Source organism: Fopius arisanus, unplaced genomic scaffold, assembly GCF_000806365.1.
Source record: "Fopius arisanus strain USDA-PBARC FA_bdor unplaced genomic scaffold, ASM80636v1 scaffold00001, whole genome shotgun sequence".
NCBI lineage: Eukaryota > Metazoa > Arthropoda > Insecta > Hymenoptera > Braconidae > Fopius > Fopius arisanus.
Window position 1 is genome coordinate 1,748,072 of NW_011887740.1, and position 15,368 is coordinate 1,763,439.

Sequence of the window (15,368 nt, forward strand, 5' to 3'; positions counted from 1 at the left end):
GTAAATGTTGAGGGTGGTTCTGTAATTATCCGGCATTCCGCTCCAGAATTACGGAACTTTCACGTAATTTTTCGTGAATTTTTCGCTTCGGGTAGGAAGTGGATCGTGGAATCGTTGACACCGGAATCCACCGGCACCCGGGGAGCCAGACATTTACATTTCTAGTTCTTTGATGCTCATTTCCCGGGTCGGAATTTTTTGTTTGGTTCCAGGGCACAGGCACCCACTGGAATCGTATGTTATTTTTCTCTTTTCATGTTCAGGCTTTTGTTCTATTCGGTATGTGGGTCATGCAAATTATTTCTACGGTGAAAAGACCGGGATGAGCGGGTATTTGTGATTTTTTCGCTCATTAGGTTGTTGATGGGGAGAATGTGTACATGTTGAATTATTTTTTATTTTCCAATGCGGGTGAATTTTTCGTTGTGGGGAGGATTTTGAGAGGAAAATTCGTGAATATTGTTCGCCTGGTATTGACCTTTTTTTACAGTTTTCGTTAAATGAGAGATTGACAGGAATTTAATTAGTTGGTTTTTTTTGTCGTGCAGAAAATTTTCAATAGAGTATTTATGAAATTTATCGATTAACTCTTTGCCTTCCGGTTATTTAGTAAATACATTTTCCGAAGTTGTTTATTTCCTAGAAAATTGAGAGCAGAGGAATTTAATTAATTACCTGAAGGCTTGGAAGTTAATATAATTTCTACTTATCATTTTAATTGATAAAGACTTATTAAAAAGAATTACAGAACAATAGACGGGAATGCAGGGAGAGGCACAAGTATTATTTCTTTTAATTCCGCGAATTAATTTTCACTGCAAAACTACCACTGAAATTTGTTAATTAACTCTCCGTCACTCTGGGGATTATCGGATATTTCTGCAGTATTTTATTCTCATGAAATTAAGAGGAGAGGAAATTGATGAGTTGGATGAAGATTTGAAGTATAATAGAGTCATTACGATCGTGCTGATGAATAAGAATTTGTGGAAGGCAATGGTAGAGGGGAATGACAGAAAAGAGACAGTGTAAATATTATTTTAAACTTTTCCTAATTGAAATGGAAATTTTAATGGTATTGAATTTGTTTATCATTTCAGTCCAACTCAGAACTACATAAACATCAAAAGCAACAGTCCGATACCAGCCCGTACTGTAGCTGTTAGTAGTTATGTACAGGGTGGAACTGGTACACCATCAGCCAGTGGTGTAGGACCACCAGGTAACAGTGGAGCTGGATCAACTGCTGGTGTTACTGGCTCTGCCGGTGGTAATTACGTCACAGTACCAGTGCCAAGTGGTCTCAGATATGTACATTCTTATCAACCACCGCCAGCACCATCCGCCCCCGTCAATCAGACACCACCGCCACCAGGTGCAGCTGCCGCTTACACCAGGGATCCATACAGAAATGCCACGTCTAATGTACGTATATCACACTCAAGTCAATACCTCCAAGCAATCAATCAATCCATCCAAGTACCGCGCATTGTTATTTATCGGTGAAATTCTTTCTGCTGATGACGCTGACCTAGATTCTAGTTGACAGATATCTTCTTTCATTTTGTCTTTTCATTAGTTTCTTCTGAAGCTTTTTATGTTCTTTACAATCGATCTTTTAATCAGTCAGCTATTGACAGACTTTTGCCATAGCCCCAAGGGTTAAATGTAGGAATTTCGAGAAAGTACTTTTTCTCCTAAATCGAATTTTTCCATCAACTAGCGCTTGACTGCGCGTGGAGTAGTCACTTTCCCTGGTCAAAAATCCCAGTGAACGTGGTTTTTCGCAAAATTGCTTTTTTTGCCATCAACTAACGGTTGATTTCAGTTATATTCGCCCTGTAGATAATAATAAAACCCTTAAAAATTGAAAAGCCGCGGAACAAAATAAAACGTTAACACTACCCCGGATCTTTCAAGAAAATTAAAAGTACCAGCATGCCTTTTACGGTTCCCGCAAGTGAACGTTTATTTGAAACTTTTACGATCGTTTATTAAAGCTTCATGGACTTCACCGTGCAAAATCACTCCGACAGAAACACAACTACCTAACAACAACCTAAAAATTCTTCAAAGATTCAACCGTGCATGTACTGAATTTCCATGGCTATTGTGTATTGGACGCCAATGACTGAATCAGATCAATTAATGCCAGTTGCGTTAATTGAATTTGCTGACTCCCAGAAGTGTAATTTTTCGAAAATTCACTCGACTGCAGGAACTCGTTCATTCCATTCATTCACTCGGAATCTCATGGGAGCACTGCCATTCCATTCACCCTTCAATTAGCTTACCTATCAAAAAACACAATTCGAAATAGTACCTCAAAAAATCACAACAAAAAATATTACAGCTGAAAAAATTATTGCTTCAAAATATTCCAGCTAAAAATATTCTATCAGAACACACATTATTTCGAGGCATTACAAGAACAAGGAAAAAAAACAATAAATTCTCATCATTGGTATATAAAATTTAGAGCGGTCACTTTCAATTAATGAATAATATTGGGAGTTGAATGAATATGTGAGGTATACCCACATAGAAATAATTGATACAGAGACTTAAGATATCATCAGTAAAGAATTGAACATAATTTTCTTACTCATAAATTTATTGGCCGGTTTGAAATTGAGATTCAGAGCAAGCGCCGGAGTAAAACTGTGACCCATTACGAAAGTGGGCGGTAAGACTACACTACTAATAGACCTGGCGTTTACAACGTGCAGGACGTTGGCGTGGGTGGGTGAAAGTTGTCTTTCCCCGTGTGGTTCACCCCCTTACGTCTCTTCCATCGTGCATTCACGTTGTTCGCTTCACTTTACCTCTCCACCCTTCAATTCCCTCCCATCCCTCATGACACTCCATCGTCGCAGTGGCGCTCGTTAGAGCATCTCCCGCACAAACTTTCAACCCCCGAGGAATCTCCAGTCGTTGTACTGCTATTTTTTACCCCCTATATCTGGAACACGCTCAATTTTACCTTTCCGCATCTCCGTTTTGTCTACTCCTATGGCTATTCACATTTCATTTTATGTTGAGTTAATGGACTCTCTAAAAAAATACCTGAGACTCCACGATGAAAATTATAAATGGACGTTTTTGTTCGGATAATGACGCTTTACTCCATCTCATTGTTGATGAAAAAATCATAGAGGATTTCCTATTTCAATATTATTACAACAAATGCACTAATAAAATTCCCCTTATTTTGCTCATGCTTTGGTAATGCAAAATTTGTTTGATAGAGGAGTATTTCATGCATTACCAGAACGACACTCTAGAATCAAAAAATGGTACACAAAGTCGTGAATTCAACATGCAAATTCCGCCGAAAAGATAAAATCAAATAACCCCATTGACTTATAATTGCAACAACTCTGCCTCACTCTCAGAATATTGTTGAACAGTGTGTATTCTTGAATAAAATTTAAATAACGACGAGAAAAGGAGTAAAAATAAAGGGAAAATATCAGGTGAATTTGCGTGATTGTGAGCAGTGAGTTGGGGTAAAGCCCCCGAAAATGCCGTGGGCGTGTTCTGAGTCTCACCAACGATTATGACGGTTTGATCGTTATTTCGTCTCTTTACAGTTTCTCCATTCAAATGACTGAGACATGTGTCTGCAAGTATCGACATTCAATAAAGCCTAACAACATACAGTGGAACAATTTTAAACTACCCCTCGAGCCACCCCCCGACTAAATACTCCGGAGCATAAAATCAATAATGAATTTGTATCTTATTCAGGTATCGGAGAGGGTGGCGATAAGTGTTAGCAGTAGTCCAGTAACTCAAGTGGGTGTTGGTGTTGGTGTTAGCGCTAATGAATATCCTCCGAATAGCCGGGGTGACCGTCCACGAATATCCCTGTTACCACCTGCATCAGTAGCACCATCGCCATCACCAACAAGCGCTGATTATCATGTTACGAGTAATAGGAATCAACGGGTACTAATGCCAATACTTGCTGTTGACCAGTATGGTAGGCAAGTGGAAATGGCAACGTTACAGGAGGCACCGCCCTTCAAGAAGATACGTCTTGGTCAGTCCCAGCAACAACCATCCTGTCAGACTATTTCCCCGGCTGATGTGTGCATTAAACAGGATCGTGTACAGCTGCCTCAACCACTCAGGATAGATACACGGGTGGGTATCAACATACATTCAATATTCCTATCTCATTTATCCATCCATCAATGGCAAACAACATTCACTTGTCTACCAAGAAAAGCTAAATCTATTCATATTCCCTCCATCTTTTATCCTCGAGCTTTTCGAGCAATGAAAAATCTACTTACTCCAGCTTAAAGGGGAGAGTGTGTCCGTGACACTCAGGAATACTGGGAAATTCCCATTTGTAATAGCAAAATGAGCTGGGGATTTCAGTCCTTTGGAAACTCCTTTCCAAAAGCTTCTTTGAGGAGTTTAATTTTTTTTTTCACATTGCACTATTTTCTTTATGATGTTGGCTTTGTTCTCGGCTGGAAATTTTTCCTCTACTTTTTTTTCTTTATTTTACTCGAAGTTAATTCTTCGAAAATTTCATAACAATTTGGAATTTATTCCGTAACCATTTCCAATCCAGAAAGTTTTTTTTACGGATTCAGGGTAATTTGGGGGTGGAATTCGGGGGTAGCTAACACAGCAGTCGGTAGAACAGTTTGCCCCATAATCTCTCGCTGGCTACCCTGTGTCTATTGATTTTCAACCCTTCAGAACTCCCTCAGATCTCTGTTTTATCATCTGCCTAGTTTCTGGTAGTCGATCCTCCCTCGGTTGTTGATAAAACCAACTGATTAATGAAAAATTCTTCCTTGCCAAGTGCAGCCGACAGCAGGTGCCTACACACCACAGACAGAGGCAATATCACCTACCCTACCCGAGCCAACGATTCAAGAGGATGCTGCATTTCGTGTTACCAAGGATGAATTGCTTCAGCAAATTGGCAGAGTTGATCGAGAAATTGCTAAACGAGAGGGTGAGATTACGACACGTAGGAAAAAGCTCAAGACCTTGGAAGAAACAGCGAATAAACCCCTTGAGCCAAGTGGATTGAAACGACCGGTTGAGGAGCAATCGCAACCAAAGCACCAGTCACCGGCACAGAAAATTTATGCTGAAAATAGAGTAAGTTCATGACTTGTCTTGTAAGGGAAGACTGCCATAAGTTTTAAATATCACTAGTGAAGAGGTATGGCTGGAAGAAGCTGCATAGTGCAAAAATATACGAACTCTCACACTTTCATAATTATTAAAAATATTTAAAACGCTTGATAGTCTCCTCTTAAATTGATTAAGACGTTCAAGGAATGGAGTTACATAGGTATCCAAGCGAAAGGAAATTAAGTGATAAGAGACAATCTTGGGGTAGAGAGAGAGAGGAAAATTAGTAACAGCTAAGGCAAAGAAGCTTAATTATATTACTTCGAAGGAGTAATTTTCGCCACTCATTTCCAGGATATTCGGGCAAAATGTAACAAAAAAGTTAATCTGTTCTTCACTCGGCCGTGAAATTAATTGTCACCTTGGTAAAAAAGCTTCTCTGCCGAGATTGAAGGGCACAAAGAATTTGATGGGTGTTTTTTTTTTTTCGTTGGGTCCACAGAAAAAAGCGGAAGAGGCGCATCGGCTATTAGATAGGCTAGGACAAAAGGTAGAGCTGCCGTTGTACAATCAACCGTCAGATACAAATGTCTATCAGGAGAACAAAACGAGGCATCAGACGTGCATGAGAACACGACTTATTGCTAGATTACGTGGGGAACATTCAGAACGTGCCTCACTCCATCGACAACAATCTCAGACTTATGCGATACTCGTTCAAGAGTGGCATCGCAAAGTTGAGAGGCTAGAGTCAGCGCAGAAGAGAAAATCAAAGGAAACGAAAAATCGGGAATTCTTCGAGAAGGTCTTCCCCGAGTTGAGGAAACAACGGGAGGACAAGGAGCGATTCAACAGGGTTGGTGCTCGTATAAAGAGCGAAGCCGATCTTGAGGAGATTATGGATGGGCTTCAGGAACAGGAGGTATGCTTATTAGAAATATCATCAATTTACGTCTCTCGGACTCACTATTCTTCAATAACAATTGTTTCTATGGGGGTGAAAATTTTTTGAACAACCTGAGAAGACCTGAGAAGAGTTTATTGAGTCAGGCTGAAAGGATCTCTGAAACATTCATTTAATTGCAATGAAATTAATAATCGAGAAGATGCGCTTCAGAGTTTTAGGTGGCTCGATCGGCTGCTTGATGGAAATATTTTGAAAGCTATGTAGTTAAGACTAGAATATGGTAAAATTATTCAAATATATTGACAATAATTAGAATTCTTTTTCTTTTCGGTTTAAAAATTGAAAATGGGTGGGAAAGGAAGACGTAAATTGAATATAAAAATTTCCTAAGATACACTAAAAATTCAGGCTTTCAAATTATTGAGCCGATCGAGTTACTGGAGTCAACGCAATTGGTTTTAAGTGAGTTTTTGGAAAAGTGAAGAGAAACAAGCACGTTACTAGACTGCCGATGACACTCTTCAGAGTATTTTTATCCTCTTTACTGTCCTTTCATCCTTCTACCTTAATCCTAATCCATAAACGCTTTTAATACAGAACTAGGTCGCTTTAATAATTGTCCAATTTACAATTAACACCCCTCGCTTATGCTTTACACTGAAATCGCGATTGCCCTCATGAAAATTAACATATTTAAAGTGTGTGGAGTGACGTTTGTAGAGAAACTAAAAATAATGAGATCACGACATTTTAGACCTGTGTTGGTTCATTGCATTAATATTTTTAATCAATATTTTTTGGCGAATGTTCGGGAGTTTTAGTGCATTGATTATATTTCCACTGGATGAAGCCAGAGTGGGGATAGAGCTTCAGCTGGAATGATAAACCAAGAAAATTGAAAAGAAATTCGTGATTGATCACATATTAAGAATGAAAAATCTATCACAACTACTTGTAATATTTAGAAGATGAGGAGTGAGAAAATTCATAAGTGCTGACACAATGTATTCTTTTCACGTTTGTCGGTTCTCTACACATAATAGTTATGTTTTATTTCAACACTTACCGTAATACCACTTTGCGAATGCTTCACTGGAAGATTCTTTTGCTACCTTAACTGATTTCCCAGGAAGAAGTATCGGCAGAGTTAAAAAAAGCTATTGCCATTCGTCAGGTTAGTAACGTGCTATTTTCTTCTTTCACATTTTTTATTATAAAAGGAATAAAAATGGTTCTATCATGAGAGAATGACAATCGAAGGATTAGTGTATGAGGCAATGGTCGAGAGAAATAAAAGAGAGCCTGATTAATGAATAATCTCTCGAGTTATAAATTTGCTCAATGATATTTTTACAGATGGAAGATAAGAAGATGCGCTCGTATGCCGTTATTCCACCCTTGCTGCTCGATGCCAAGCTGAGGAGAATTGCATTTCAAAATAGAAATGGTTTACTACAACCTGAGGAGCTGGAGGCACTTCACAGCGAGAGAAAATTGATAAATGTTTGGAGTGCTGTTGAGCATGAATTGTTCAAAGAGAAATATCTACAGCATCCCAAGAATTTTGGAGCCATAGCTCAAAACTTAGAACACAAATCAGTTCCTGACTGCGTGCATCATTACTACCTCACTAAAAAAGCTGAAAATTATAAACAATTGTTGCGAAAGTCACGACAAAGAACGCGTAGCTCTCGAAACAATCCTAACAATAAGGTAATGTATCTATTCATCTGTCAGTTTATTAGAAATATAAGAACAAGTTATTTTAAAAAATTCTTGTCACTCAGTCCGTGAGTGAGACTACGGATTGAATGACAAAAGATTCTAGAGGGTTGTTTGATGTATGTCTATTCCATTGGCTCTGAGATATTCCAACGAATTAAAACATTAAAAAAAATTCTAACTATTCCTTTGTAAGCCTCTGACGTCATGCCGAAATAATGATATGCAAATCAAACAATAAAAATAAAAAAACAATAGGAGACTCAAAGTGGAGCAGTTATTACAGCAATTCTCCAACACATCAAATACCAGTAAAATAAACCCAGAATGTATTCAGACCAATGCGAATACTATTATACCGGAAAACAATGTCTGCATACACAGCTATGCAAATAATTCGATCAAACTGGTTCAAAACGAACATTTCGTAATATCTCACTACGTCAACAAATAACAATTAATATTTATGTAATCGATGAAATTCGATCGATTCGATGAATTTCATGATGACACTCTCTAACAAAATAAAATACTAAACAAAACTTAGAAAACGTCATACATTCTCATTTTTTGTGGAAATTTAATGATTTAATCAATTTTCTTTTTTTTGTTACAGGTAAATAATAGTAATTCTAGCATCGGACCGATAGATATATTAACGACAGGTGTAACGACGAGACTGCAGCGTGAGCAGCAACAAAAGACCCAAGAGAATCCCCAAAATAATTCAACATCAACAACTACCTCGTCCACAACAACTACGACGAATACACTGACAACAACAACAACAACATCCAGCACACCTAGTTCCTCACAAACGAGTACATCGGTACCAACAAGTAGTAGTAGTACAGCGAGTGATTCGGGAATAGTGACAACCGCTGCCTCCGTCCAGAGTACGACGACATCGACAACAAATGTATTAACAACGTCAACGTCGAGCGCCAAAGAGGCGAGAGAAGCTAACAAGGAGAATAAAGAGAATAAGAATGATACCAAGGAATCTGTTGTTAAGGACCTCAAGGAGGAGCCCAGTGGGGACTCAACCACGGGGAAGGACACTAAATCGTAAGTTTATTTATTTTTTACAGATAATTTATCAGAGCTCCACTAAAAGCAGATGGTTTAAACGACGAAAAATTAGATTTTCCTTATTAACTCTGATGAAATGCTTTTACCATGACTATTCATTTTTAATTTCGAAAGGGCAGCAGTATAATTTTGCATTTTATTCAGTTAAAAATCAGCTGGGAATTACATTAAAATTAGATTAATCATCATTGCACGTCTCAACGATTTTCACATAAACTTTGCACTTACAAATGTTTAATTCATCGGTAAATGCATTACGATTTGCGTTTACGTGAAATCTCGGTCCCAGCTTGATTTGCAATCATCATATTTGAGAACGGATTTGGTAATATTCAAAATATATATTCCGCCGATTAATATCCTTAATAGAATTATGTCTGTATAGCAATCCAATTTTCCTCATGGAAGTTGAGAAATCATACATCGATTGACTGGTTCCATTTTAATTGGCACAAAAGTGCGTCGAGATTGGTTGAACCGCGTGACCAACCACCGGAAGATAATCATTGTTCAAACAACCCGCTCAATTCCTCTATCTCCCTTCAGTCTCTCCCCCTCATCGTTTTCACAGTCACAGACCCCCAGGAACACACATATTCCCTCTTTCATTTCGGTTATCCATTTAACGATTGCATTACTCAAACCCGTGGGTACATTGTAATGAAATGAGGGAAAAAATCACTTTAGTATTCCAATCGATGCAGTTAAATCCAGGAACGTGGATGAGATTCAAGTGGATCGCATAGAAATTGATGGAAAATATATGAATTTAAGATGATCGGTCGTCAGGATGATTGTAATGGGAATCGATGGATAGTTGCTGAAGGGTGGAATTCGTGTTTGCTCAGTTATCCACTCGTCGTTCATCATCTTGATTAACCTTAGGTTCTACAATCTCATTGTCATCAGTCGTTACTCTAATTTCACTCATTTATCAATATTTGAACCCCAGTGTTGTGAATAAATTTAAGGGAATCATTGCCAAATATCTTGCTGACTCAAACAATTTCTATAAATAAATTTCAATATCTCTCCATTTTGTATGGCATTAAGAGAAAATAGGTGCATTGTTTGTTTAAACCTTGGAGCTTCGAAAATTCATTTCTGATTTTAAACGATTATAAAACACTGACAAAAAATTCGAAAAACAGAACGACTTCAACGAGAAATCAAATTCATTTCCAAGCACAAGAGTTCCATCAATTTCAAACCTTTATTTATACGGATTAAATATTGAAAAAAAAAATTAATTTCCTAGATTTAATGCCGCTGGGGCAATTTTATTCGGCCCAATTCTATTAGTAATCGCACACGCAAACGGGTTCATCCAATCCCATTGAATTCAGCCACATTGAATTTCCGATAAACTGTTGCAAATTTAGCAATTAAAAGAGTTAAATATTCTACCAATAGTTTTTGAACTTTTGAGTTAACAAATCGAATGCTCTATTCACTGAACAAAGCGTTTTTTTTCTCCAAATTTGAACTTTTAGATAAAAAATATATTTATTTCATTACAGAACGGAAAGTTCAGGTGGTAATTCATGCGTGAGTGTTGTGGGTGCAAACGAAACAGTGATGCAAACATCAGAACCGAAGGAGAAGAAGAAGCAAGCAGCTGTAGCAGCGTCGAATGTCACGACTAGCAGAACAAAGGACAAAAAGAAGGAAAATCATGCAACACCCATGGAAACGAGTGACGAAGAGGCTCAGACGCTCGACCCAATCGGTAAGTCATTCATTGCTTCCATCAATTACTCCAATTCACTTGCCATCGCTGAAATATCAAATGTGGAAATGAAATTTCCACCGTCCAGAAAAAAATATTTCACGTTTCACGTAATCGTTCCCTGGGATTCGGTGTAATATTTATCAGAACAAGCAAACGTCAATATCGGTTGTCCCGCGTGATACAATTGAAATCATCAGGTTATCCCACGAATACGTTCATTGCAAGCCTGGCCGCATGTGCAATACATAGCTTGTGTTTTCTGTGGATTTTCACAACATTCAATCAACAATAATTGCCGAGTAACGAGAAAGTACTTGCCATAGGATATTGATTTCAAAATGTTGATACAATAGAGGAACAGTAGAGTAAATGGAAATTATTAAACGTTAATCAAATCTCCATTCAATTCAATTTAACAAATTGTACGTTGTCGCACTGGTTCACTTTATTGATTATTCTAAGTAATAATTGGTGTCCTTCACTAACGACAAGATATTTTGGCACTATAACATTTTTTTACTCAATAATAACACAGTTCAATACTGAGCTGTAATCAAAACCAGAATAAATACCTTCCGGGGAAAATATATGATATTTTCGCCGGAAATAGCGCATCCTTGCTCTAATTGAAGATTTATCGAGTTTCGGTTACTTAGTCACTTCAGTAACGAAGCGGTGATATGATGCTGGAAATGGTTGATGTCCATTTAGGCACAGCCTTTATTCTTGTGCAAATAGAATAGAATCTCTTCTCTTTCGTTTAAATCTTGAACCGTAAAAATCAAAACGTCCATCTCTCCGTTACATAGTTCACTATCGGAATTTGATTTTTGATTGAAAAATTCAACTAAAGCACTGTGTAATTCACGCTTGCCCCGTGTTACTCGTTGTCGGAATGCTCTGGCTATTCTCCCCCTCCGAGTTCCGCTCCGATTCGTTGGGGTGACACATTTTTTTGTGCTTGTGAACGAAGTAATAACTGGGAAATTTACTGCCACATATTTTGCAAGGATAATACTGCACATTGAGATCCAAAAGACGCACTTCCCTGCGTTTACCGTCTGCCCTCGTGTTTGCGTCGTTGTCAGTGGGTAGAAGGTGTCTTCTCGCGTGCTTTTTGTAGCAGTAGTGGGACTTGAAGGTGTGCTGACAGTATTCACAGGTGTAGCAGCCGTGACCACTGGATTCACCCACCGAATCCGAACTCCTGTCAGGTCTTCCGTTCTCGTCATTTTCACTCGCTGATTCGGGCCTCTCTGGTTGCGTTGGAGGTGGCGGGGGGTAGCTAGGAGGATCCTCCCCTGGAGTTGTGTAGTTTTCATTTAGGACCCGGTGAAACTTGACGGGCCCATCGCAGCAGGCAATGTCCAGGACAACCCCTGAGGCACTCGTTGAACTTTGCTCTGCGCTCGATCGAGAGGTTCGGCCACTGGGCCTCTGGTGAAGCGACTCGATCAGGGCTGAGGTCATTCCATCAGGTTCTTGCAGTTGCTGAATCGTTTTTGATGGTTCATTTTCATTTTTATCGGTTTCTTCTTTGTGGCTCTCTGCTGATTTCGTCGGTTCTTTCTTCTCTCTCTTTGATGGAGGACTTTTTGATCTTGGATGGGACCTCTTTGAATGTCTTCTCGGTGGAGACGTCGTGGCTCGCGGTGACGGTGAATTTCGTCTGGAGAAATAAAGTCGAGTCATGTATCGATTGATGAATTCTAGAATACACGACTCAAAAAAAAAATTGCCCCGGGCAGTTCAAAATTAATTGTGACGCAGTAAACCGGATTTCATTTTAGGGAGCAATTCACGTATCTCTTTCTTCTTATTTACTGTTTGATTTGTATTTTTAGTTATCAAATACGTCCTCTTACTGTTATTGATTTATTTCGATTCAATCTTTTCAAAGAATACTTCGTTAAATTATCTAAACATCTGAAAATCCCCATTGACTAGTATTCACATGAATACAAAAATTATCCAACAAACCTGGTGGCAGCAGCTGAAGTCGTTGGTTCGTGAAGGACACTGGGAGCCTGTATAACTGGTAATCCAGGTGTTAACTGTAGATTAGGGAGATGAGTGAGACCGACGGTTGATGAGTAGAGGGTAGGTTGAGGCCAGCAAATTGGTGGTCCAACTAGTCTATTGGGAACTGGTCTGAGGACAGTTGTACTAGAATGAGCTGATGTGGATAAGTGTGGAGGAGGTGGAGGAGGGCCACGGAGTCTCAGGAGGGCTGCTCGACACTGCTCAAGGGCACCCGGCATGTGCAGCAAGTGGGTGGCCAACAGGACGCTGTAGATATTGTCCAGGGTAACCTCAAGACGTCCGGTGTACATGTAATTGAGGAGGGGAGCAAAGGCCTCACCACCTGATTGAAAATTATGATATCGTTAAGGGGGTATTTACCTGGGGCGTCAGGCATTCGAGGGGCTTGAACCTGCGGGTATTTACCGACTGAGGAGACTGACACTGATGTCACACTTCCTGGACCCTCTCCAGATGAGGATGAACTTCCGCTCGTAGCAAGGAGGGCTTTTAGGTAACCACTGTGAGCTGCCAGAACACCTCGGTGCGCTACAAATTGATGTTCACCCTCGTTACCCACACGTACCACAGTGTCTGGAGGTGACAGACTCTCCAAACGAGGATAACTCTCTTCCCCAAACCAGGCTCTGTACAAACTGTACATTTTCCTCGCGATTTTAATTCAAAACAGATTTTACACTATTTTATTCCTGTCTTCACGATCTCTTCTTCACTACAGGTGACTATTCACTACTATCACCCACACTTGGTTTGTCTTCTTCTTCGTTTTTCGGTAATAAGTTCATTATCACCAGTCATTACTGGAGAATTTCATTCGTGGAACTGCACGTTGAGGGGTTCTAACCAATTTGTTGGAGGAAAAATTCTCCGTTCTGTTGTTGGAAAATTAAGGTGATCTATCGAATTTTAGAAAGGGTTTTAGAACTTGCGAATGTGCTTAGGAGTGTCGCGATACTTTGACGTTTGTGATTTGAACGCCGGTAGTTGGAGGTGCACCAACGGGGGTAGATATTCGCGATATAGAAAATTTTCAACCCCACCGTTGCGCACCAGTTGGCCGCAAAAGCCGCGCGGTGGTTTTGCGGGTGAGAACTCCGCCCCCGATGATAGCAGATTGGCCCGTTGGTGTGACACGTGCCCCTCTGACTTGCTCGTACTTGACGACGCGATAGATATTTAACATTGTTCATCCTTATGATCTATGGTCACGTGATATGGTTCTCCCTCGATCCTCCCTTCCAAGAGCATTTGACTCCCAAAACAAAAAAAAATGAAATTTGCAATCCAAAGAACCATAGGATGCCAAAAAATATCGACACATGTAAGCGAATAAAATCCCCAGCGAATGAATTTCACCTGAACAAACACCCCTCCATTAACTCCAACATAAACGCACAGAAAAAAAAAATCTTGAGTGCTGAGGAAAAGGGAGGAAGAAACCTTAAAAAATCCATCTTCTCCCGTCCTGCCGTCTCTTACACCTCCCCATATTTTTTCATCAAATTAACTCAACATTTCCTGACGTTCTCTCGAAACCCCTCATCATCATTCCCCATCTTTCGTATGGTATTTGCATAATATCGTTTATAATTCAACTCTCGCTCAACTCATTGCCTCTTTATTCCTCGTTATGACGGTTACACCCAGTTATAGCATTCCTCCTCCCAGGATTTCAACTTTTCCTGGTGTAGACCCCTCCTTGCACCTCCACCCAATTTTCCAACTTGAAAGGGAAATTGAGCGATGCCCCTTCTTGCTCTTTCCAGCTCGACTCCTCAGCAAACATAAGAATATTTTCACTTCATACGTACATACCTCTTCCCACAATTTCTCTCTCACCTTCTTCCCATTTTCTCCGTCCCCTTGTCCCCCTCCATTATACCAACTCGAATCCTCAATATTTTTCCACTCAGCGATCTCCACTCGCCTCCATAAAATTCCCTCAGTGAATAATAAAATTCATCTCCATTGAATTATCAATAATCCCTCACATAAGACCTCGTATTTAGACATTCAATCTAGCGTGTAGAAACGGTAATGAGGGACATCCAATCGGACAGGTACACCCGCGTCGTCAGAGACGAGTGATTTATCATAGTATATGTATTTGTATTCCACGAATTGTCCTCGGGTTTATATACGCTTGTGCATTAGCCAATAAACAAACGCCAGTGAGGAAGCTGAATAGAACCCAGCGATTACGCACATTTCCCTGGGGACGATCCAGTGCTTCAAACATGCACCTTCCTCTCCTCTCCCGCCAATAATACCAGCATAAATACACTGTCGCCCTTTCCAGATAGCCCATAGCTATTACCAATGACAGCCTCAAGTCGCTCAATTGTTATTCCCCCATTCCAAAACAAAGGGACAATTCTGATCAATGGATTTACAGAGCGCCAGGACAGATTTACAAATAAACCTCTCCAAGACTCTTTCTTCACAACATCACGTACAAATGTCTTTATTTTTTTTCTTCTTTTTAACTCGTTTCATAGTTTCTCCATAGTCAGGGGGGTATAACAACTGGTGGAACAATCGAGGGATGAGGAGAGAGGAGATTCTGGAGAGAGAGCACACACAGGGATAAAGTGCCCGGGGGTTATCCAGCACTGGGGTACAGAACGCTCGGTTTAATGCCCCAGCGTTGAGACAAGCTGAGCAAACACTTTTCACGATATTACCAAAGAGAGAGTGGTGCTGGCCTTCCATCAGATTTTCCTCGATGAAAATGTTCTGTTTGGTGTTTTTTTTTCTTTGTAGATC

The 15,368-nt window shown here is 39.7% G+C and overlaps 1 protein-coding gene across 8 annotated transcripts in view; it reads left to right on the top strand.

Moving 5' to 3' along the window:
- Smr (Smrter) overlaps nt 1–15,368 on the top strand; it is a 59,401-nt gene that overhangs the window by 31,054 nt on the left and 12,979 nt on the right. For all 8 annotated transcript variants that reach the window (XM_011314712.1, XM_011314645.1, XM_011315013.1 and 5 more), the window contains 7 exons: nt 1,101–1,425; nt 3,751–4,149; nt 4,831–5,130; nt 5,609–6,028; nt 7,370–7,726; nt 8,352–8,803; nt 10,348–10,556. In XM_011314712.1, coding sequence (XP_011313014.1) covers nt 1,101–1,425; nt 3,751–4,149; nt 4,831–5,130; nt 5,609–6,028; nt 7,370–7,726; nt 8,352–8,803; nt 10,348–10,556 — 2,462 coding nt within the window. The remainder of the gene's footprint in view (nt 1–1,100; nt 1,426–3,750; nt 4,150–4,830; nt 5,131–5,608; nt 6,029–7,369; nt 7,727–8,351; nt 8,804–10,347; nt 10,557–15,368) is intronic.